Here is a 25,836-nt window from a genome sequence, read left to right on the forward strand (position 1 = left end):
TCATGTGATCTATTTGGATTTCCCAAAGGCGTTTGATGAAGTCCTACAACAGGATCTTGATCAGATGGGCCAATGGGCTGAGAAGTGGCGGATGGAGTTTAATTCAGATAAATGTGAGGTGCTGCATTTTAGGAAAGCAAATCTCAGCAGGACTTATACACTTAATGGTAAGATCCTGGGGAGTGTTGCTGAGCAAAAAGACCTTGGAGTGTAACTTCATAGTTCCTTCAAAATAGAATCGCAGGTAGATAGGATAGTGAAGAAGGCGTTTGCTCTGCTTTCCTTTATTGGTCAGAGTATTGAGTACAGGAGTTGGGAGGTCACGTTGCAGCTCTACAGGACATTGGTTAGGTCACTCTTGGAATATTGCGTGCAATTCTGGTCTCCTTGCTATTGGACAGATGTTGTGAAACTTGAAAGGGTTCAGAAAGGATTTACGAGGATGTTGCCAGGGTTGGAGGATTTGAGCTATAGGGAGAGGCTGAACAGGCTGGGGCTGTTGCCCTGGAGCGTCAGAGGCTGAGGGGTGACCTTATAGAGGTTTATAAAGTCATCAGAGGCATGGATAGGGTAAATAGACAAAGTCTTTTCCCTGGGGTCAGGGAGTCCAGAACTAGAGGGCATAGTTTAGGGTGAGAGGGGAAAGATATAAAGTAGACCCAAGGGGCAACTTTTTCTCACAGAGGGTGGTACGTGTATGGAATGAGCTGCCAGAAGAAGTGGTGGGGGCTGGTACAATTGCAACAAAAGGTATCTGGATGGGTATATGAATATGAAGGGTTTGGAGGGATATGAGCCAGGTGCTGGCAGGTTGGACTAGATTGGGTTGGGATATCTGGTCGGCATGGTTGAATTGGACCGAAGGGTCTGTTTCCATGCTATACATCTCTATGACCCTTTGACAAGGCTACTAAATAAGCTAGAAGCCCATAGTGTTAGGGGCAAGATACTGGCATGGATAATTGGCTGACCTGCAGAAGACAGTCGGCAATAAGGGGGTCTTTTCACAATGGCACTGGTGACTAATGGATTTCTGCAGTGGTCTGTGTTAGGATGGTTTTTTAAGTTCATTAATGATCTAGACCTCTGAACTGGGGGCATTGTTAGTAAGATTGCCGATGACCGTGAAAGAGCAGAGATGCTGCAGAAGGACTCGGACAGGATAAAGAAATAGCTTAGACTCCCTACAGTGTGGAAACAGGCCCTTGGCCCGACTTGTCTACACTGACCCTCCGATGAGTCACCCACCCAGACCCATTCCCCCTAACTAATGCACCTAACTCTACGGGCAATTTAGCATGGCCAATTCACCTAACCTGCACAACTTTGGACTGTGGGAGGAAACCGGAGCACCTGGAGGAAACTCGTGCAGACACAAGAATGGGAATAGGTGGAAAACAAAATGAGAATGAGCGTTTATGCTATTTGGTAAGGTGAATAGAGACGTAGACTATTCCCTAAAAAGGGAAAGACTTCAGAAATCCCATGGGAATAGCGTCACCTGAGATGAGGAATTTCTTTAGCCAGACGGTGATGAATCTGTGGAAGTCTTTGCTGCAGAGTCTATGGAGGCCAAGTCATTGAATGTGTTTTTTTAGACAGAGGTTCTCGACTTGTAAAGGGATCAAGGGTTATGGGAGAAGGCATGAAATTCGAATTGAAAAATGATCAAATAGTGAAGTAGACTTGATGGCCTAAACCTGCTCTTAGATCATATGGTCTTAGAGAAATATTCAGTTACTCCAACATTTTTGGAATGGGTAAATGGAACTTTGCTCATAGGATTATAATTGCTGCGAACTTGAACCAGTAGCATGAAATCAAGTGTAGAAGAAAGTGAAAATTTAGATTAAGTTTTTACGTGGGTATTAAATAAGCCAAAAATCAAATCAAATGGGTGGTATCCAGATAAAATTGTGGAGGGAGGCAGATATTGGGGCAAGTGTTGTGGGAAAACGAGATATTTGATATTTTGGTGATCGGAGTTTTTGAGATGAACTGATGGATAATGGATTGTTTTTTTGTCTCCATACTTGTGTAACATTTGTTTATAGAGATTCATAATTATCTTTAGGATCTGCATTTTACCATGTGTAACCAATTTCATGGAGTGGGGTATTGCTGTCAGGGACTTTGTACTTGCTGGGCTGATTTTTTTTTGTGCTTGTCCAATTAAAAGTAGTAAATTGTGTATTAAAATACACAGTTATGGTTTGTTTTGAACGGACTCTCAAACTCTTGGCATTCAACTGTACCTGTGTTTTTGCTTTTGCCGCTGTTTACCTATTATTTCCTTATCTATGGTATTTAACTCTGTGATCTGCCTGAATTGCTTACAAGACATAGCTTTTCACTGTGCCCTCGTATACGTGACAATAAATTCAATTCAATTCATCGTTGTTTGTGGAATGGAGTTTGTTTAAAAGGAACATACCAATGATAGTTAGCATTTCAGTTATGGAACTATTTTTGACCATCATAACAGTTGAGTTTTTTGAATAAAAAAGTGTCACGTTACGTTGAGGTCATCTGAAATTTGTTTTAAATGCCAGATCATAATAAATTTAGGTGTGTTATTAACTCCATGACCTTTCCTTTTTAGGACAAAGACTTTTTGCTGAATTTGTGCTTCATGGTTTAATAGATCTTTATTGTGAAATATTAGAACATATGCTAAACTTTGAACTTCCTGTTTTTTTTCAGAATGACAGATTTTCAAGGTATGATTTCGTTCATTTTTATAGTCTCTATATCATTCCTAGACAATGTGCACTGGGTTTTAAACATAACTATACAGCATTTGTGATAGTATAGGTTGGTTGATTGGAAATTGGAGGAATATTTTGTTTTATTGAGGTTTTGAGAATAATTGGGGAAGTAGGGCGGCATGGTGGCTCAGTGGTGAGCACTGCAGCCTCACAGCACCAGGGTCCCAGGTTTGGTACCAACCTCGGGCAACTGTGCAAACTCCACACAGACATTCTCCCCGTGTCTGCGTGAGTTTCCTCTGGGTGTTTTGGTTTCCTCCCATAATCCAAAGATATGCAGGTCAGGTGAATTGGCCATGCTAAATTGCCCATGGTGTTAGGTGCATTAGTCAGAGGGAAATGGGTCTGGGTGGGTTACTCTTTGGAGGGATCAGTGTGGACTGGTTGGGCCGAAGGGCCTGTTGCCACGCTAATCAATTTTTTAAAAAAAAGTCCAATTACGAAAGTTTCTAGCTTTGGGTAGAAGATGAATTTATCTGTATTACAAGTGTTTTGTTGGGAAGATTACCAGAATTAATAAGAAACCGCAGACTCTCTTGATGTTACATTAGAATTGCAGTAAACATGCCCATGACATCACATTAAAGCAAATTTACAATGTCTACTTGTTTTACAGGTTTGACACAGGGCCTTCTACTACACATAATGAGGGTCCTGAACAGTTAGCTAATCGAACAGGTTTCTCTACTTATAGGGGAAGCAAGCAAGCATCTCTCAGGACAGAAAAGGAAGACACGCTGGATTATAAAAAGGTGACGACTGAAGTGGGGTCCTCTTTGAATGTGTGCTTTGTAAATGCAATTTAATATTTTGAATTAATCCCCTCTCCCTGACTTCCTTGCATTGATGCACAAAGCAGTCTCTTGAGTTGTGGGCTCATGCCCTACTCCAAGACATGTTCGCGCTGGTAGTGCTGCACTGCGATGCTGAGGGAGTGCTGTGCTATCAGCCATGGATCCTGTTTGCCTGCTTTTGATGACTGGAAGGTTGCTTGTCATAATACCGAGGAATTTAGGAGAGCTGACCTGATGTCCTGGAGATGGTATAATTCCTCAACCATCATCAGAGCACCTTATCTGATCACTTACCATGTTATTTGACCTGGCTGTTGCAAACGGCCGCTTCTGTGTTTAACTTGCATGCATGATTACGTTTCAAACAGACAATAAATTGGCTTGAAGCACTTTGTGATGTTCCTGGGTTGAGAATAGCATTATATAAATGCTAATTCATTTTTGGCTCGTTGTTAAAAGTTTCATGAAGTATAACTTATTGAAGAGGGCAATTCTACATTTGGTGAATGGTCATATTTAACTTGTGGTATTTTAAAAGTGGAATTCTGTGCATTACAATTGTTGGAAATTTGTGTTTTCACAGCTTTATGAGCAGTTCTTGGCAGAAAATGAGAAACTGAAGGCGAGTCTACATGACACCAACTTGGAACTGAATGAGTTGAAAGTGCAATTAGAGAAAACCACACAGGCAAGTCCAACTGTTAAATCTTGTACAATAATGGAAAATAGAAACGAAACTCCACTATTTGGGATCAAGTAATGAAGTACGCTCTGTTGAATACAAATTGGTTTACATGCAAGCAGTTTGATTACTTTTGCCGCAAGACATAATATGGCTTTGGGTTCACCAGGATAACCTGACTTAGACACAATACCAATACTGTTTTTCAGAGGCAAGAAAGGATAGCTGATCGGTCGCTGCTAGAGATGGAGAAAAGGGTGAGCATTCATTTATAATGCTGTTTTCGTGTGATTCAGAATGATGTAATTAAAGTTTTGAATGATTATGACTTTTAGATTAATTTGGGGTGACCACACTATCAGTTTGGGTCATTTTAAGTAAAGGGGAAAATTCCAATATTTTAGTCCATTGAGAAAATACGCTGTTTCTTCAAACACTGAACAAATTCAAAATGTGATCTTTTAGCTATGCTATTTGTGTTAGTGGGTAAGTTGAGAACGGGATCCTACTTTGAATGGAGATGTTGTAAAAATTGCATCAGAATTGTAACCTTCTGTAAAACAGCCGTAGCAACTGTTAAAAGATATAAGCTGACCTGTTTTAATCCATAAACATTTAAATCTATTAGCAATGTAGGTCACTGAAGTACTGTTTGCATTTCCAGGTGCCATGTGCTAAGTTGTAAGCACATCCTCTGGATTGACAGGCCTAGGTCAATGCACAGGCTGTTTCAAACCCATGGCAGTCAATAATTGATTTATCAAACTAGACTCTGCCAGGTGACTGTCACCAGAGCTGCACAGACTCTTCCACTGACGTGGGAAAATGCTTGTTCTCAAACAATGTTAGGAAACCCTTGGAAGATAAGTTATCTTTCTAAGGCAGTGGATGAAGTCTTAGAGCAAAATGTGTTTTATCTAGACCTTGGGCTTTTCCTTTTCAATATAGTTTTGTGTGACAGTTTTTCATTATTTAACAGGAAAGAAGAGCTCTGGAAAGGAAAATTGCAGAAATGGAAGAGGAGCTTAAGGTAAATGTTTAGCCACCATCTATTTTAAACAGATTAAATTAAGTTAGATTCCCTACAGTATGGAACAGGTCCTTTGGTCCAACAAGTCTACGCTGACCCTCCAAAGAGTAACACACCCAGACCCATTCCCCTACCCTATATTAACCCCTGATGAATGCACCTAACACTGGGCAATTTAGCATGGCCAATTCACCTGACCTGTACATCTTTGGATTGTGGGAGAAAGCTGGAGCACCCGGAGGAAACCCACGCAGACGTGGGGAGAATGTGCAAACTCCACAAACAGTCACTCAAGGCTGGAATCAAACCCGGGTCCCTGGCGCTGTGAGGTAGCAGTGCTAACCACTGAGTCACCGTGCTGCCCCTAAGATATTTATATTGAATATAACAAAAATTCATTTATGCATAGAGTATCTTTTAAAAGGTGTCATAAGTTGCCTGTTGTGAAAGTAAAATGAGATTTTTATGATAACTTGTGATATATTAATATGGAAGTAGCAAGAAAAATGTTTAGATAACCAAATGAAATTGATATATTGAGAATACTGGTTATCATGGCAGCCTGACATGGGAAAAGCAGTAAAAGTGAACTTATTAAAATGTAATTTGTTCATTATGTTTTTCACTTGTATCAATTAAACTTTTTGGTTTGGTATTAAAGTGGGCACATGTCTCCAAGGAGGTTTTTTTAAAATGTGTGACTTCATGACCTTGAACAAACCAGAGGCCCACATTTTCCCCTTGATTCTGTTGCACATCTGGCACAACTGTTTCCATGCAATGAAATGAATACATTTGTGAAGTTCAGTTCAAATGGATAAATTGGAGAAGGGATTCCACTGTTACTTCAGGTGAGAGGGAAGAGGAGGTTATATTAAAAAAAAAAGGGGTGTTGTATTATGGATCAGGAATCAATTACAATCTAAGGAGGGATGACATCTTTTAAAGCTCCTCAAACAAAGCTAGAGGGACTGACCTAATAACCAAAAAGGGCAGTCACATTGTTGGGAGTATAATGAAAAACAGAGCAAACATGAAGACAAATTTCAGACAAGTGTAAAAGTGACAGGTAGTGATAGGGGATTTTAACTTGCCAGCATCAACTGGGGTATTCATACTGTGAAAGGTTTAGAAGGAACTGAACTCTTAAAATGCACCCGTAGAGCTTTATAATCCAGTAAGTAGAAGGCCCTACAAGAGAGGAGTGATTCTGGATTTGATTTTAGGTGATGAAGCCAGGCAAGTGGTTAACATCAGTGTGGGAGCATATTGTTGACAGCAGTCATAACTCTGATGTTCAAGTTCGTTATGGAGAGGACAAGGATTGGTCTGAAGTTCGAAACTGGTGGAAGGTTGATTTTTAGTGAAATGAAGCATGATTTGGCCAGAGTAAACTGGGAGAAGGTGCTTTTCTGTAAATCTCTCTCTGAGCAGTGGGATGCATTCCAGAGGGAAATCCGAAGAGTACAAAGGCCAATGTATTCCCATAAAGGGCAGGACCATCAAATCTTGTGAACCATCCTATGATGCCAAGAGATGTATATGCTTGGATAAAGAGAAAAAAGGGTGGTTATGGCAGGTACCAAGGGACGAATTAGATGCCCTGGAGGAGTACAGAATGTGCAAGTGGAAAGTTGAAAAGAATGATGGCAAATAAGGAAAATCCCAAGTTAGTTTAAAAATACATTAAAGGTAAAATGATAACGAGAGAAAGAGTAGGGCCTGTTAAGGACCAGTGGCATGTGAGCATGGAACCAGCAGATGTAAATAGGATTCTAAATGCATATTTTGTGTCAGTGTCCACGAGTGAGAGGGATGATGTGACTATAAATCATGGAAAAGGACTATTATAATTAAAGAAACTAGCAAAGAAAGATGGGAGGTTCTAAGTGGTCTCGATTAATCTCCAAGACCAGATAATTATATCCCAAATTCTTGAGTGAGGCAAGAGAGAAAATAGCAGGGGCACTGGCAATCATTTTCAGTTCCTCTCTGGCCACAGGAGAGTTAGAGGACTGGAGGGCAGCTGATGTGGTACCATTATTCAAGATGGGAACAAGTGAAAAACCAGACAACTCCAGGCCAATCAAACTCAGCAGTGGAGAAACTATATTGGAAGCAATTCTGAGGAATGCAGTTAATCTCCACTTGGAGAGGCAGAGATTAATCAAACCCAGTTAGCACATGGTTTGTGAAGAGGAAGTCCTGTGTGCCCAACTTCATTGAGTTTTTCAAAGAGGTGGCCAGACGTATAGATCAGGGCAATGATTTTTATGTGATCTACTTGGACTTATGCAAGGCTTTTAATCAGATCTGTCATGGCAGACTAATAGCTGAGTTAAGAGCCTATGGGATCCAACAGAATTTGGCAAATTGGATCCAGAATTGACTGAGTGGTAGGAAGTAGAGGGTGATGTTCAAGAGGTGTTTTGGTGACCAGAAGCGTGAGCCCAGTGGGATTTCATATGGATCGATGTTGTTTGTGGTTTATATAAATGCGTTAGACTTAAGTACAGGAAGATTAATCAGTAAGTTCAAGAGTGATACAGAATTTGGTGGTGTGGCAAATAGTGCGGAGAATCTCCTTAGATTACAGGAGGATATAGGGACAAATTACTGCAGATGTTGAAACTGTACTGAAACCACAAATGCTGGAGATTGCAGTGGGTCAAACAGCATCCATGGAGAGAGAGAGCAAGCTAACATTTCAACTCTCAGTAACTCTTCATCTGAGGAAGAGTCATTTAGACTGAACATTAGCTTGCACTTTCTCCATGGATTCTGCCTGACCTGCTGCGACCTCCAGCATTTATGGTTTTCAGTACAAGAGGATGTAGACTAGCTAGTCAGATGGGCTGATCACTGGTGATTCATAGAATCCTTAGAGTGCAGAAAGAGGTTATTTGACCCATTGAATTAACACCAACGTCCTAAAAGCATTCCATCTAGATCCAGGCCCCAACTATCCCCATAACCCTGCATTTCCCAGAGCTAACCCACTTAGCCTGCACATCCCTGAACGTGGGACCATTTTTATTATGGCCAATACAACTAACCTCATCTTTGGACTGTGGTAGGAAGCGAGAGCACCGAGCAGGAATCCATGCAGATACAGGGAGAACGTTCAAACTCCATACCAAAGCCTGGAATCAAACCTGGATTCCTGGTGCTGTGAGGCAGCAGTGCATATGACTGAGCCACTGTTGCTCAGATCATTCAATCTAGATAAGTTTGAGGTGATGCACATGGGCAGAAGAAACAAGGGAAAGGGAATGCATGGTATACGGTAAGACCCTGATCAGAGGGAGCTTAATGTACGCACCCACTGATTCCTCAAGGTAGTGGGACAGTTAGACCAAGTAATGAAGAAGACATGAAATATTTGGCTTTATTAGCTGAAGTGTAGCGATCGAGGGGTCAGGTTATGCTGGCACTGTATGAAAAGTCAGGTCATTGCTGGAGTATTGTGTGCAGTTCTAGAATGAGTAGAGTGGCAAATGTATGCGACCGCACCACCTGTAGGCTCTCTTCCAAACCACTCGCCATCCTGTTTTGGAACAATATTGCTGTGCATAGGATCAACATTCCTTCTGTAATAGCACTGTTGTTGAACATGCTATATGGACTGTGGTGGTTCAAGAAGGCAGCTCACCACCACCACCACAGACTATCAAGGATGAGCAATGCTGCCCTTGGCAGCGATGTCTGTCATGTGAACCAATAAAATGTCATGTCTCTGGATTGTATTTCCTTGTCCTTCAAAATCCTGAAAATCCATGGTGCATTTCAGAGCTACTAGCTTATATTGTGTGGTTAAGGTCATTCTTGCCTCATTGCCCAGTATAAGGTTCTAGCTTAATGAGGTTGGGGCGAAAATGGGTCATGAGATTTAAAGATCACTGTCTTATTTATGTAGAGGTCGGAAATATTTGTAGTCATTGATCCACCAGAGACTGATTTACTTACTTCACGCTGATTAATGGAGCAAGTATTTTTTTGCTCCTTGCTATGTGCATTTTCTATTCTGGATTTTTTTTCGTTCACAGGATATGAGCATCACTGGCTAGGTCAGCATTGATTGCCCAGAGGGCAGTTCAGAGTGAACCACAATGCTGTGGGTCTGGATACTTTTCCTAAAGCGTAAAAGTGTACCAGATGGATTTTTCTGACAATCAACGTGGATTCATGGTCATTATTAGACTCTTAATTCCAGGTTCTTTTATTGAATTCAAATTCCACTGTCTGCCTTGGTGGTTTTGAACCTGGGTCCCCAGAGCATTATCAGAGTCTCTGGATTAACAGTCCAGCGATAGTGTCATGAGGCCACTGCCTCCCCCGTTTTTCCAGTGTGCTGGTCATTATGGCACAGAAGAAGAGCAGTTGGGTGCCTGGCAGCTCTCCACAAAGCAATCCAGAGAGTTCCACTTCCCACTGTATGCCATAGCCCTGCTAATATCTATCCTATCCAAAATATTGAAATCTCTGCTTTCATCGTTCTTGCAGGCAGCAAATTCCAGCTGCCTTATGTTTCCTTTGTATCTCTTGCTCATAGCCTTCTATTTGTATCCCCATGCTCTTAAAATGTTAGCTAATAGGGACAGCTTTTCTTTGATCCACTTCATCTGCATCTATGTTGTAGATAGGTCAACATCCATCTATCTCATCAATCTTGAGTACAAATGTCCTCTTAATTTGCTTTGCTCCAGGGAAACTATCCTTTTTTTGGTGCCTAAAATTCCCTAACCCTGGAACCATTCTAGTTCATCTTCTCTGTGTCCTCTCAATGTCCTTCATGTCCTTCCTGAACTGTCACAACCACACTGATCATTATGCTGTGAATGTGGCTTAATCAGAGCTGTTTTTAAAAGGCTCAATGTCACTTTCCTAGTGTGCCTCTTATTTACGAAGGCCATGATCCAATTTACTTTGCTAAGTATTCCCTCAATAAATCCAACTGCCCCCACTGATGTTCTGGACTCTTATATTATGAAAGAATAAACAAGTAATCTAAATAAATTTGTAGTCATCCTCTTGGATTGCCTTTTATATTGCCTTTCCTGATCTCTCTTGCCAATCTTGTTGTGTGCTCCTATTTAAAGTTCCATCGCCACTAGTCTGCCATTCTGTTAGCACATCTTTATCCTATTGCATTCAGTTGATATCATCGTCAGTACAGGTGTTTGCCTGCAAATTCAATATTGTGAGCAAATTTTGAACTTTATTCCTCAGGCTACCCTTAATTCTGGATTTGATATTTTGCTTTTTTTGGAGGCTACACATTTCTAGCAGAAGACTCACAACCTAAAGCTGTTTACATGTAGGATCAAAACCATTTTCAGGCCATACTTAGAGCGACCAAGTTGCGCTCTGCTTTCTGTGGTTTTTCTTTGCATATTCAGGCAGGAATGATGCCCTTGAGACTGCTTGCCACAGCCCTATTTAATGGTTCGCTGGTGAAAACAAGAGATTGCTTTGCTTTGCTTTTCTTCCTCCTTCCATTCAACAAAAAAGTCCAGTTTGACTTTTCCTTTTATTAGAACTGCTTTTGTCAAGACTGTTGGGTTCTTCCTGGTGTCGATATGATCCGGACAGAAGTTAACTATTCAAGCAGTTGAACTAGCTCTGCTACTTGGTATTGCCTCTTCAGTAGCTGTTTGATATGTGTTTTTCTGTCTTTAATATCTAAATAAATAAATATTTTGCAATTATGTCTACAGTTCTGGATTCCCTGTTAAAGAATAGTTGCAGCACGTTTTACCAGTTCCAAGCTCTAGAATTTCACTCATGGCAGTCTTTTACTCATTGCTGTATTATTCAGTTTTTCACATTTGTGATTTTACGTAGGCATAGAGATGTACAGCACAGAAACAGACCCTCCAGTCCAACCTGTCCATGCCAACCAGAAATCCTAACCCAATCTAGTCCCATTTTCTAGCACTTGGCCCATATCCCTCCAAACCTTTCCGATTCATTTTCCCATCCAGATACCTTTTGAACTGCACCATGAAGACATATAGGTGCTTGATTCAGGAGGAAGTACTTGTTTCAGGAGATCATTCATCTCAAGTGGTACAGTTTTATCTGATGTTTTGACAATTGAGAGATTTATTCTTTGTAGAATGGAATCCAAGAAGATGACTAAAGATTTATTTGGATTACTTGTTTATGATGTCACAAGCATTTCAAGATCAGTGCAGTGATGTGTCATATTGTTCTAGAGTTTAAATTTGTCTTCAATTTTTATTTCCAGTTGTTTCAGTACGGCAGGTAGTGGGCACCATTGCTTAGAGCTTCAATGGATCAATCATCCCAATGTCCAGAGATAATCTAAGAGATGAAAGGCTTGTTCTGTGAATGGAGATTGAGCAGATTACTCAGTACAGTTTTGAAGAAGAAGAAGAAAATCTAGTTGAGGTACATAAGATGCTAAAAAGGATTGGTGAAGTTGGAGAGTGCATGTTTGCCCTTGAGGAAATATAGAACAAGAGGTTGTACTTTTACGCTAAGGAGTGGGCAGTTCAAAACAGCGATCAGCATAAGTAACTGCTCACTGAGGGGCATTCATCTGTGGAGCAGCCGGAGTCCCCCACACCACCCCATCCACCAGTATCCAGTGAATGCTGGAACATTGAGCAAATCTAAGAGGGAAGAGATTTTTAATTATTAATGGCTTCAAGGATTGTGGAGAGCGGGGAGGAAAGTACAGTTAAGACTAAGATGGGGTCAGCTGTGATCATGTTGAATGTGTGAAGTCCTGGTATTTTACTGTGTGAATTACCTTCTGATCTTTTCAAAACATGTCCATTATTGCTAATATTTGTCTGGCATGTAAGCTTGTTCCTCCAGTGGCTCCAACGATCCTAAGTTCATTATTTTCTCCTGCATCTTTGCTGTCTTACTATCCTATATTTTTTCTACCAAACATTGTCAACACAGGACAGTAGTGGGTTTAAGCAGAAGGTCTATAACTGTCAAGGGCTCCTGTCCGAAACGTCGACTCTCCTGTTCCTCCGATGCTGCATAACCTGCTGTGCTTTTCCAGCACCGCACGCTCTCGGCTATAGCTATCAGATGTTGATAGATTGTCTGTAAAAGCGTTAATTCATGTGGTTCCTGGAAACTTGGTTCACTGTGGTCACAAACCGCCCAAATAATGACTCTGGCTCTGCTTATGCATATTCTTATTTTCTAAGTGGTTGTAATGAGTTGCATATCTTGTTCTGATGGTGTAAATCATTTCACTTGCTGTTGGGAATCACCATTGGCACTTGTTCAACTTTCTTACCTGGCTGTTAAAACTGGATGTGCAAAGAAGTGTTGGGATATGCATCAATGGTGTGTTTTGTTTTCTTGTGATCTTACTCAATTCCAGAGAGCACAGAATGTTTGTTTGGATTGATGTTGAACAATTTCCTAAAATGCCTCATGGGATTAAACAGTGATCCGGTCAGCTGCAATCTCATTGAATGACAGAGCAAATTTGATGGGCTGAATAGCTGCCTCCTGTTCCTATGTCTTATGAGGCTATTGTTAAGTAAAATGTAACTTTTGAGCTGTAAGGAAATTATTTGGACAGATAACCAAAAATAGTTTAAAGGTGGTTTAAAAAGGAGTGTAGGATGGCAAAAAGTTTAGGGAGAGTGTTCTATAATTTCAACCCTTGGAACCTGAACGCATGGTCAGTGGTGGCATGGTGAAGTTGGAATTGCTTGAGAAGCCGATTCTGAGAAGTGCGGAAGTCTGGTTGATGTAGGGCTGCAAGAAGTTACAGAGAAAGGGGAAGCAAGGCCATTGGTGGATTTGAAATTATTTAAAGGATGTTTAAATTCAAAGGATTGATTTCAGACCACAATTACTCCCTGAAACTGTGTGTGTATATTCTTGTGTTTACACGTAGTGATGATTTGGGTTGCCTTTTGTTTTCGCAGGCTTTTCTCTCATTCTCTTGTATTTTCCACCTTCGGCTCCAACTGCTGAACAGTAACCTCTTATGCTGCACGTGTGGTTTGATGCCTTCTCATAATTGCATCCTAAAAGAATTGGTCCTGTGTCTTGGCACGCAGACAACATTTTGTCACTTGCATTAAAGTGACCTTGTCTGAACTGAAATTTCCAAAACTAGAAATGCATGGAGACATTGTGCTATGTGTATGGGAATTTATGTTGTATTAAAACTTACCATGAGTAATTGTTTGAAAATTTTAAATCTTCAAAGTTGAGCTGCCTGATGCTGTCCAGTACCCTCAGGGGAATACCCCATCCCACCCCTTGCAGGTCTCTATCTTTGTGTCAAGTGAAAATAGGCACTGATTATTATTTTATTAACGTTTTTCTTCTTTATGCCTGCTTTTCATTCTGCTTTCCAATTCTGTTTCTTCTCCTTGTGTTTTGATCCCCTGCAGAACCTGCGTCAAGTAAAAGAGTTTCAGACTCTGAGGCAGTTAAATGAGCGGCTGTTGGCTGAGAATAGGGCTCTGACCAGAGTGGTTACCAAGCTTTCTGAGTCTTGTAGGCTGTTCCAAGCTGCGGACTCGTAGCTCCTTCCCTTTTCTTCATTACTGCTTCCCTTCGCAGCCAGGCAGGTGTTAAACTTCAGTTAACTTTCTAGTCCCACTTGTTTGCAATCGTTCTGAGCAAGGACTGCTTCTGTTGGCTGCAGTGCTTCATCTAAATCTGTAGAATGCAAATGCCTTGCTGCTTTTGGGCAACTCTGTGACGTGTATATATTTGTGCTGCTGCTTATCTGGTTTGCCTTGTATCCCACTGTTTCCTTTTTCAGTTTCTTAAGACCTGCACTATTTGACTTAAGTATGTGGTTGAACGTTGTGTACAATCTCCATAGTACATGAAACTGCTGGGGTTGTGATGAACGAGAATCAAATTGTGACTTATGTGACTGTATTCACCTTTAGGTTAACACGAAAGTAACAGTTTGTCTGTGCTCTTGGTCCAGTGCATTCCTAGTTTGGTGGGGATCTCTTATGCTTGAAGTGAAGATAAAGCTTCACATAAAGTGATATCTCTTGTCAAATTTGAAGAGGAAGTCCAACTGAGCAGAACTTTTTTTTCATAAAGCACCTTTCAAGATCTCAGGGCATCTGTAAGTGCTGAGGTGCTTCTGAAATTTAGTTCCTGCGATGATGTAGAAAATGCAGCAGCCGGTTTTCATGCAGCAACATCTGAGGAGCAGAAAGGGGCAACGTTTTATTTCCTTTTTGGTGATGGTTGCGGAATAAATAGCAAAAGTCCTTGAATTCTCCAGTCATCTTTGAAATAGTACCATAAGATAAGAGGGAGGTGCAGGCCTCTGCACTCAGTCTCAATGGAAAGATGGCACATCTCACCGTATATTATTCCCTCAAGACTGCACTGAACTAACACATTAGGTTATGAGTCCAAATCCCCAGATTGGCTCTTGAGTGGGAGCTTCTGATTGTGATTTGAATGCTAAGCTATAGCTGACATCCGGAAATGTACTCTGTACCTAGGCCATTTTATAGGTGTGACAAGATGGATAGCTGTTTAGTAAGATTTGAGCTATATTTCCTGTCACTGTGAAGTAAGATGCTTTAAAGTTGTGTCCATATACTTGCACATGGTCAAATATTAAATTCATAGGTTTAGTATTTTGAAAGAGGTCACGTTTGGAAATGAATGAGGGTTGATGTCATCAAGATGGTGGTGGAGTACGATTTCTGTGCCAGGGCTCACCTGCTCCAACCACTTTTTTCTTTTCCTCTTTACACTTCCCTGTACTGCCATCGGCGATGGCGAGGAAACCCAGTGTGGACTCGAGTGGCCCCAGTTTGGACCTTATGGCAGCAGAGAGTGGAACCCTACTTATTATTCCAGGGTGAGCACAGGACATGGAATCTGAGTTAGTGGAGGCAATATCATGGTGGAAAATGGCACCTGAGGATCAGCACCTTGGAGATTGGTTGGGTCCTGCAGTGGCAATGCAGTGGTAGAGGGGCTTGTGGTGATGTTGGCAAGGTGGGCCCAGTGACGAGACACGATTCTGATGTTAGTGGGTCTGGCATAGGTGGTGGCCATGCAGCTTTGAAGGAGAATCGCCAACGGCAAAAGCTAGTGCCTGAAGAATGACGACTTCACCATTGGTTGGGCCTTGTGTCGACTGCTGCAAGGTGGTGGTGGAGGAGGAATCGTAATGCAAGCATCGTCAATGATGAGCTGGCTCAAGACTATTGGACTCTTTTAGCGATATCTTTGTATTTTTTTCTTATTCTTAAAACTATTCAAAATGGCACCGGATTGTGGCGACAGTGGAAAGATTTTTCACTATTGTTTTGCTCACTGTTAAATTCATGTGACAGTAAAATCATTTATTCATTACGTAGTTTGTGCTGAAGATTGTGGAGTGATGGATGTAAAATTTCTGAAGTATCTGCATACATGAATAGTTTGAGCATGTTGGGTGTTAGGTGTATGGCATCACCTGTATCTGCATAGCAATGTGATTTATAAAAGGGCGGTTTTTAAAATTAGCCCTTTTGCATACATTTAAATATATGAAATTACGACAACAGACTAGGCTGCCCAACCATAGTTAGCTTTTGTCCACCACAAAGGCATTCATATTAGTTCCATTTGTCTGCATATTCCCTTATCTCTCTCCTGTGGACATCTTTGTATCTGTTGGCATGTAATCTCTGCTCTGATTATAAACTCTTGCAATCACTATCCTTGAGAGTTGCATTTTTCCAATATCTTGAAAGCTGTAGCAGTGTAATTCCAGTTTCCTTGACTCTAAATCCCACGTAATTGTTTTTACAATATACAGTCAATAATCTTTTGAAAGGTAAATATTGTTGTTTGTAATGACCGTCAGCTTTGCTTGCTGATTTAAAACCCAGTAATAAGTTGGAAAATTGGGATTTCTTTTCACATTTGTGCCTGAAGTAATTGCAGGTGATGGACTTAACAGGATCATGTCTGTAAATTTTGATTTTAAAGTTGAGAAAATATTTGTCTAGTTGAACATAGGGTTGTAACAATTTACGTGACATTAAAAGTTTGCTTATTTACTCAGCTTTATGCTCAATGGTAGGGAGCGCTTAGTTGGTATAATGTGATGTTATCAGTTGTAACCCAGCTGCAACTGAAACCATCAAATCCTGGTTGGTGCCCAGCTCAGGATGGTGTAGATGAGTGGACCACCTTTCAGATAAGTTACTGAAACTCTTGATATTTATTCTGAGACTTTTGGTACAGTCACACGAAAACTTTAAACAAATTACTTGCATTGTTGTGTTAGACAGTATCCCTTATTTTTTCCTTATGCATGTTATTTTTAAACCATTATTTCCATTTTCCTGAACAGTCACTGATTAAGAGTGCCATATGCACAGGATGTGCTATATGAGACAATGCTGCCAACCGCCATGTTGACAGTCCCTAACTGTGTCAATTGTTGAATATGTGTTACAAAACAGATTTAGTGCACTCCTTTGGCTGCACCCCTCTGACACATGAAATGCCACTGGGCCATTGCATTTGAGATCTAACTAATTCCCAAAGGAGAAATTCCACTTGGAGGTGTTTAAGAGAGGAAACAACAACCTTGCATTTATCTTTCACCTGTCCTGGCCAAGGAAAACAGGGCATCATAGAGTTGGAATGGTGCAGTGGGAGACCTTAGTACCCATCATGTCTGCACCCAGCTCTTTGTGAGCATTTTAAGCTTGTGCCAATCTCTTGACTTTTCTTGATAACCCTGCATATTGTTTTCATTGAAATAATCATACAATGCCATCTCAAATTTTTGAACTGAATTGCCTCCAACACGCTTCCAGTGAGAGACCCAAATCACTTGCTATGTGATAAGTTTTTTTCTCATTTTTCATTTGCTGCTTTTGCAAAACAGTTAAACTGTGCTGACTGGTTGGTTCTCCTTTTTATAAATAGCAGTTTCTCCCTAATTGTCTGCGCTACTTATGGATTTGGAAAATGTCTCTCTCGTTCGTGAGTTTGGAGAAGATTTGTACCTCAGGCTGAGGATCTGGATGTAAATTTGCTCTCTGAGCTGGAATGTTCCAACAGGAACTCTATCAACAAATACACCAATGTGGATCCCGTCTATCAATCTCAGAGAGAGAGAGAACAGGAAATGATGACAGCAGCACAGGAAATGACATCACCCCCATGGGAACCTAAATGCATAAATTAGAAAGCAGGCTGTCACACCAGTGATTCACCGGAGGCTCAATCATGTTACCTGGTATGGTGATGAAATGTCTGAAAATGCACTTTCCAGCTCGGCGAGCAAATTTACATCCATATGTTTCTAGTCTTCAGTTGACCATTTTCTGTTCAAGGAAAGCAGTTCCGCCTTCTCCAGTTTTTGCTCATAACTGAGGTTATCCTGAAACCATCTTGACAACCTCTTCTGTATTCTCCAATATATTCACCTTGTTCCTCTAAATGTTGATGCACAGAACTGCACTCAATACTTGAGTGAAGGGCTAACCAGTGTTCAGAGTAAGTTCACAGTACCCTTCCTGTTCTTTATGCCTCTATTACTGATGTGTCAATTAATGAAGCCTTAAAGAATCAGTGCTTGGCAATAGGTGAAGGCCTTCTGACCCTTCCAGCTTCATATGGTTGGTAAGATGATGCTGTCTGGTTGTGATCTCAAACCTTCTCTCAAATAACTCTTTACACCCTTGGCTATGAAAAATCGTTCTAACACAGCCTTAAATTCAGTAACCCAAACTTTCTGGTTCTGGGTAGAGAATTCAACAGAAAAACCAAAAGTTACTTTTGTTTTCTTAGTGTTCTGAGCGAGACCTGTTATTTTAAAACTATAACCCCTAATTTCTCAACTCCTCCACGAAAGGAAGCAACTTCCAAGTAACGACACTATTAAGTTTCCTGAGGATCTTGTATATTTCATTAATTTCTCTTCTTGTGAATTTCAGTGGTTATAAGCTTAACCCATTCAGCTTTTCTAGATAAAATAATCCCTTTGCCCCTTCTGAGTGAAGTTTCTTAGAACCTGTTCTCTCATTACTGTATTTTTTCTCAAGTGGGATCAAAACTGTACACAGTCTCACGAAAGTCCTACACAGCTGCAGTATATCATCTTTATCTTTATATTCCATTTCCCACGCTATGACGCCCCAACCTATCAGTTGCTATCCTAGCCATTCACTGTACCTACATAGTATATGTTCGTGATTTGTGTACCTGGGTGTCCAGATCCCCTGTACTGTGAAGTTCAGTCATCTCTCTCTGTTTAATAGTACACAGTTGTTCAATTGTTCCTGCCAATGTGAACAATCACCCACAAACTTCACTCAATCAACAAATGTTTTGTCCACTCACTACTACTATCTGTATCCCTGTGTAACCCAATGTCTCCTATTGACAAGTTGCTTTCTTCTGTACCTTGGCGTCATAAACCAATTTTGCTGTCATACATTTGGTTCCTTCATCCAAGTCATTGACTGAATTGAATTGAGTAGGACCTACTTCACCAAGGGTTGAGAATTTATGGGATTCCCGACCCAGTGAATTGGTTGAGATTTCCTCAGTAAATGCTTTCGAAGCTAAGATTTTTTTGAACAGTAAAGGAATTAAGGATTATGGTGAGAGGGCAGGTAAGTGAAACTGAGTCCATGAAAAGATCAGCCATAATCTTATTGAATGGTGGAGCAGGCTCAAAGGGCCAGACCACCTACTCCTGCTCAGAGTTCTTATGATAGATTTCACATTCATTTTTAAGTTGAGCAGTGAGGGTTTGAAATTTATATTTTAAATCTAAATAAAGGTAATTATAAAGGGTATGAATGCAGTCCAAGTAAACTGGGAAACAGTGTGAGAGATGTAGCGAAGGAGATACTTAAAGATTTATCAGAATGAACAAGAGCTATTTCTTAAGAAGAATTCATCATCTGTGGCTACATGTAGTTTAGGGTTGTATTAAGTTGAAAGGAGCACTAAAAGTCTTGCAAAGATTTAGTGGTAAATCAGACGGGAATGCTTTTAAGAACAAAAGAATTATGGTAGAGAAATAAGCATGAAGGAAAGCTAGAAATGCAAGAACAGATATGAAAAGAATGATCTGTATTTAAAAAGAAAAAGTAAGTATTAGTCTTTGAGAGAGAGAGAGAGAGCGAGAGAGAGTCTGGGGAAATAAAGATAGAGGGACAATTAATCGATTTAAAGTCCGTCAGGTTCACCCGTGTTGAAAGAAGTCATTGCAGAGCCAGGCGGTGTACTGGTTTTTATTTGCCTAAATTACTAAGTCTGGAAGGGTCACAATGGATTGGAAAAAGAGCGAATGTAAAACATTTGTACGAGAAAGGAAGTTGGCAAAGCAGGAAGATATAGGCCAAATAGCCTAGCATCTATCACAAGGAAATGCCGAGAGTCCATTATTAAGGAAATTGCAGGATACTTCGAAAATCATATAATCAGGCAGAGTCAACATGACTTTGTAAAAGGAAATCCTGTCCAAGTAATTGATTTAGCAATGAAGGACAAAATTCCATTTGCCGCATTAATGACCTGGGCATCATGTGATGCTGTTACCTAGAGGCTCCTTTACTCAGGAATTTGTTTGCCTATTCATAGCTGTAGAATAGCCAGCTCCCTGCTTAGCATCAGAATTCAAGAAATTACCCCAAATACATGCTATTAGCTCTCTTCTTCAGTGTACAATTTGCCAAATAGAAAGTTGCTGATGATTATTGCCAAATGTTTTTTAGACATCACTGTTATTTCTTCCTTTGTGATGTTCTATCATGTAACCACTGTTAAGGGGCTGCTGAAGTTGTCTCACAAGTGACCTTTTCTATCCAAATGGATTCTATATCTCGAGTTCAAGTTATCTTTCAGCACTGTACTAATATTATCCTCAGAGCTACCCCATCGTGAGTTATGTTTGCAGTGCAATTGTGATTTTTGTATAGGCAGCGCTGCAGCCAACTTGTGTAGAACAAGCTCCCAGGAACTGTCATGTAATAGTGATTTTTCTTGTGTTTAAAGAATAATATTGGCCAAGACATTAGGAAACCTTTTCCTGTTGTCCTTCGAATATACCCAGAGGATTTGTACATCCATCTGAAAGGCAGAAGGCTTTTCCATTTAGCCAATTATTTCACCCACCAGATTGTTTTAATATACGCTGTCTATTTAAGGTGCTTGAATATGGCTTCAAGAAATAACAAAGATTGAAAGCTGCAAGACTGCAGTAATCCTTTGCAAGTGCACATATGTAGTTGTAATGCTCTGCTGTTAAAAATTGTTCATGTTCCCATGTTACAGATTCTCTAGAAGTTCTGTTTAGAACCTTTGCTATCAACATTGTGTGCAGAGTGAAGGTTTGCTTTTAACAGTGGCTTAATATAATCTTTATTTCCACTACAGATGCTACCAGATTTGAAAGCAGACAACCAGAGGCTGAAAGATGAAAATGGGGCCTTGATCAGAGTCATCAGCAAACTTTCCAAGTAAACAGGATTCTGCTTGCTGTTGATGCCATTTCGTGAAAACTGATCCACTCTGAATTCAATCACACACATTTCAGCAAAGTGATCAAAAAGAGATGGAAGTGACCAACCAGGCTCCCACCTTGAAGAGCATCATCTTGTATGAACCTGTTCAATGTCTTTACATATGGATATATATATATATATATATATATATATATATATATATATATATATATAAAAGATGTTTGTGTGTGTGTATGTATATATATATAACCATTTTAACAGATGCTAAAACTGCTGAAGTGGATGACTGAAAATCTTGTTTACAGTTTTGAGGAAAGTGTTTAAAGGCAGAAGCGCCTTGATATTAAACCAATAAGCCTTACTTGTATATAAAACACTTGCATCAACAAACTGCTTTCATTGTGCAATGAAGACAGTTAAGAATACAACTAAATGTTACTGTGCCACAGAATTATTTTCCTTTCTCACATGCTTAAAAAATGTTTAATATGTGCTTAACCACCTATGTGCCAGTTCAATTTGGGACAGCATTCACAACCATCCCGTTTTGGAAAAGATTCAACTAAGGCCAAGCAAGGAGGTAACTGCGAATTCTAATTTGTCCCCCCCCCAATGATGATCAGTACGGTTGGTGAAACATTTGCTTTCACTGTTTGTGCAATATGCATTTCTTGATAAGATGCTTTAACAAATCCGTTGAAGTAGATTTATTTTACAAAATGTTTTCTTGACTTAAGTCTGTCACAATTTTTAAGCCTGTAGTGCAAGATCTTAAAGAATCTGTAACCTTCACATTCATTTTAGCAGGTTCTGTGTATGTATATTTTATGTTCATACGATATATATATATATACACAATTACTGTTTTAAGTTTCAATGCACCATGTAGGCATGATGGTTACACAGATTATTCAAAGATGTCTTTTAAATGAGGTTTTATGGCTTAAAAAGTACAAATATACATGAAATGATCTTTTTTGGAAAAGCGCGGTGTCTTGAATGGTAAGCGGTTCAATTAATTTGGGATTAGTGTTCACAGATGTAAAAATGTGCATCCAAGGTTAATGAGAGGTTTCTCACTATATTGCATCTGTGAGTCACGTCTTGGCCATTTTATTCCCTGCCAAAGTAATATCATTCAAATGGCTGTTTGTTCGGGGAAGCTATATTAATGGTCTTCACATGGGGCAGATGGGAAGGTTTGCGGCAAGTTGGGAAAGCATGTTCATGTTGTCCCCAGAGATTGAAATGCACTTCTTATATTGTGGTGGTTTTTTAAAAGAACAATTGCAGTGAACACACTTACCATTAGACCCATATTGTGCATCACCCCTAGTTTATTTTGAATATATATTTAAATGTCAATACAACTTCTTACGGCACACAACGTATGTCAAATAAAACCACTGAAGAGTTCCAACGTGCAGAGTCATTGTACATTAAGCTTGCAGTAGCTGTTGTATTATCCTTAAATATATTGTATTAAATGTGAATTTATACCTCTTCATACATAAACATGATTCTTGTGTTACATTGCTTATTGTAGTCTTCTAGTAATTGGGGCGCAATGCCTCTTTGGGGCATGACATTTTCTGTTCATTGGTTTTCTGCAGGTGTGAATTCATACTCTTACTACTAATCTCAGGAGATTGATTTTATAAAGGTACCAAGAAAACTAGATTTTCACATTCAAATGGTATTTGGACTAAGTGATTGTTGGGTCGATATTGCTGGTGATGTGTGACATCTTACTGTGGTTTAACATTGACAGAGACAGTGACGACAAAGTTTGAGCATTAGTTCACCACAGTGCTCTGAGTGTTTGACTGACTGGCAAGCAGATTGTGGAATGTGTTGAGTGCATGTGCAAAATTACCGTAGATGTTTCTAATATTTTAGTGTTTTATATTTAGGTTATTTATTCTTTATATTGGATTCCATGATGTAGCCGGTGTGCTGTTTCAGTTTTATTGGTAGTATTGAGCAGACAGTGCATCTGCAGAAACTGATTACAAAAGCTTCCAATTATTTTCTGAAAATTGTATTTTGACATATACAAATAAAAATTAAAACATTGACTTAGTCCCATATTTATTTGTCCACAAGCTGAATATTAAAATGCACAGTGTACTTTCAATTTTGAAATTATTCCCACATCCTTCAGTGTTCAAGAATGTATCTTGATTGTGAAGCAGGCCTGCCAGCAAAAGTTGTCTCAGGTAAGATTTTGTGAATGCGAATATCAGGTGATGTAGAAAACGTCAATGATTCTGCTTTTCTCTTAGAATGTCTGATCCAAAGGGAGTTGAAGCAGCAAATCTTTGGATTTATGACTTTTTCGTAAATCTGAAGAATCTAAGAAATGGGCTGAGCAGTAGACCCAAGTTCCTTCAAATTATTTTCTCTGTTGCGTGGATCTCGAAGGTTCGTGGGTGGCAGCAGCTTTTGAAACTGGAAGGTCGTGCTCAGAATTTGCATCGGTAATACGGATTTGGGGGGCTGTGCCGAATCCTGGGCAGTATAGAAGGAATGTATGAGTGGATCATCGGCACCTTCAAGCTGCTTTGACTATTCAATATGATCGTGGTTGATCTTCTGCCTCACTCTTCTCCTGCCTGTTACCCATTCTTTAAATCTATCTCACCTTTCAATGTACTAAACATGTTAAATTTGTTAATTGCTAAGGTTCATAATCTTATGGGAGATGGGATTTCTTCTTGTCTTGGTCCTAAATAATCGACTGAGTGTTGCTCCTACTTTCAAAATTCCCCAACCAAGAGCATGTGTCTGTCTTTTTCAGAGCCTTGTGTTTGTGAGATAATCTCTTGTACTTGTAAAGTCTGGGGAGTGAAGGCCCAATTTGCTCTGATAGTAGGATAAAGACTGTAGATGTGGGAAATGCTTGGCAGGTTGAGCAGCATCTATGTAAAGAAGCTCAAAGATTCAGGTCAATGATGTTTCCTCTTGCTGGTTCTGACAGCCATTCAATTTAACATCGAGTTAGTAATTTACCAAAGAGGCTGCGTCACTAAAAGACCTCCCCACATCTTGATGTTCATTCATTCAAGTGAATCAAACTAAAGTAAGAAACCAGTTAGTTCTAAAGTGTTCAGGGATACACTGAGGTTGTCAAAGGTTGTACAGAAACGTAAGCTTCAACTTTCTCTGTTAAGAATGTAACAGGATTGAAAGCGGGCCATTTGGCTTTTTGTCGTTGCTTGACCATTGAACGAAGTTGTGGCCAACTCTGCCTTAACCCTCATGCATATCTTTCAGTCGTCAAAGAAACTGTTGATTGTTGAATGGTTTAAATAATCTAGTATCCACAACTCTGTTAAGGTACACAATTTCAAATATTTGCAGTCCTGTGAAGAAATGTCTGCTCATGTAAGGCCTAAATGACTGTGTCTTTATCCTGAGACTGACAATGTTTGAAATTCTGTGGCCAGAGGTAAAAATGTTCTCTCCCTATACCTGATTGTGCCCCTCAATTGTTTTTGTTGTATCATGTCTCATTCATCTAAACACACAGTATATGGCATGTCTATGTTATCTTTCCTGAAAGAATGGTCACCTCTTGCATCTTTCTCTTTCCCTGTTTTGCCTTCTCTGTTCTCTCTTGTTGCCCCCTTCCATTTCCTCTCATGCTGCCTCACGATCCTGTCTGACCTCCTTCCACCATGCTCAACTTTCCTTCTATGGGCTGTAAAAATATGCAGTCAAGATTGGAGTCAAGAAGGATTGAATTAAGATATAGACAAGTTGTAATGTCATTGAACTTGAGAATAGATTCATGGGCTGATTGGTCTATTCACCAATGTGAAATGTCTGAACTTGACACTTGATTTTCTTTTCTCATGAAGCGCTAAGTGGACACTGCCAGATTTTTCCCGTCATTTCTTGGCTCCAAGTGGATCTGGAGCACATCTGCAACATAAACCCTAAATCCTGGCCTCCATCTCTTGGACCACTGCTCAGTTACTCCCTGTTTGAATCCAGACAATCTTTGCAACTTAGAAATTTTGATTGAGATCAATAAATTGTAAATGTTAAGCTCCAGGTCAATAACAGTTTGTGTCATCTTTAGCAATTATTTAAACAAAAAGACAGGGATTATTGTTGAGACAGTGATACTGCAGAAGGACTTCAGGTTGGGAGAGTGGACAAAGATGTAGCAAATGGATTATAGTGTGGGGAAGTGAGAGCAGTTGGGCAGAAAGACTAGAGGCGTAGACTATTTTGCAAAAGCAGATAGGCATCAGAAATCTGAAGCACTTGAGCATCGTGGCTCAGGATTCTAATGAGGTTACCATGCAGGCTCAGTTGGCAATTAGGAAGGCAAATGTAAGAGGCTGTATAAGCCTCTGATCAGACCGCACTTGGTATATTATGATCAGTTTTGGGCCCCATATCTAAGGAAGAATGTTCTAGCCTTGGAGGGCATCCAGAGGATGCTTATGAGACTGATCCTGGGAGTGAAGGGCATGACATAGTGAAGAGAAGTTGAGGATTCTTGGTCTGTACTCAATAGAGTTTTGAAGGATAACAGAAATCTTACTGAAACTTAGTGAATACTGAGAGGCCTAGATAGCGTGAATGTGGAGAAGATATTTCCAGCAGGTGAGGCTGTGGACCTGAGGGCACAGCCTGAGGTTAGGGGAGTCAGTGGGAGGTGGATCTGTGGAACTCATTGCAGTACAAGACTGGAGACCAGGTCATTGTATTTAAGACAGAGGGGTTCTTGATTGGTAAGGGGATTGAATCAAGTGTTACAGGGAGAGGGCAGGAGAAGTGGGGTTGAGAAAGGGATCGAATGGCAGAGCAGACACAGTGGGCTAAATTGCCTAATTCTGCTATATCTTACGGTCTTATGGTTCTTGCATTGAGCCTAAATGTAACAACCTGAGATGCAATATTAAAACTAAAAAGAAATTGGATTTTTTGTGTATTTCTATTAAACTTCAGTTTATAAATAGGAGAAGATTACAGTAGGTTGGAAGAACATCCTTTCTGGTTCTTTGATGCTAGCAATTGGACCACCAAAACTCAACTGCCAAATCTGTTTTGTTTTCACCCCAAGATT

At 40.1% G+C, this 25,836-nt stretch overlaps 1 protein-coding gene across 11 annotated transcripts in view; it reads left to right on the forward strand.

The window, feature by feature from the left end:
• ppp1r12a (protein phosphatase 1, regulatory subunit 12A) overlaps positions 1 to 22,831 on the forward strand; it is a 99,632-nt gene extending 76,801 nt beyond the window's left edge. For 7 of the 11 annotated variants that reach the window (XM_043708764.1, XM_043708766.1, XM_043708770.1 and 4 more), the window contains 7 exons: positions 2,704 to 2,720; positions 3,385 to 3,520; positions 4,146 to 4,250; positions 4,454 to 4,501; positions 5,224 to 5,274; positions 13,677 to 13,852; positions 20,665 to 20,748. In XM_043708764.1, the coding sequence (XP_043564699.1) occupies positions 2,704 to 2,720; positions 3,385 to 3,520; positions 4,146 to 4,250; positions 4,454 to 4,501; positions 5,224 to 5,274; positions 13,677 to 13,811 (492 nt within the window). In that variant the 3' untranslated portion in view covers positions 13,812 to 13,852; positions 20,665 to 20,748. Of the gene's footprint in view, positions 1 to 2,703; positions 2,721 to 3,384; positions 3,521 to 4,145; positions 4,251 to 4,453; positions 4,502 to 5,223; positions 5,275 to 13,676; positions 13,853 to 20,664 lie in introns of all 11 variants that reach the window. The other 4 variants (XM_043708767.1, XM_043708773.1, XM_043708774.1 and 1 more) reach the window with 2 other exon arrangements.
• Positions 22,832 to 25,836: the final 3,005 nt, after the last annotated feature.

This window comes from Chiloscyllium plagiosum, chromosome 19 (genome assembly GCF_004010195.1).
Source record: "Chiloscyllium plagiosum isolate BGI_BamShark_2017 chromosome 19, ASM401019v2, whole genome shotgun sequence".
Lineage (NCBI taxonomy): Eukaryota > Metazoa > Chordata > Chondrichthyes > Orectolobiformes > Hemiscylliidae > Chiloscyllium > Chiloscyllium plagiosum.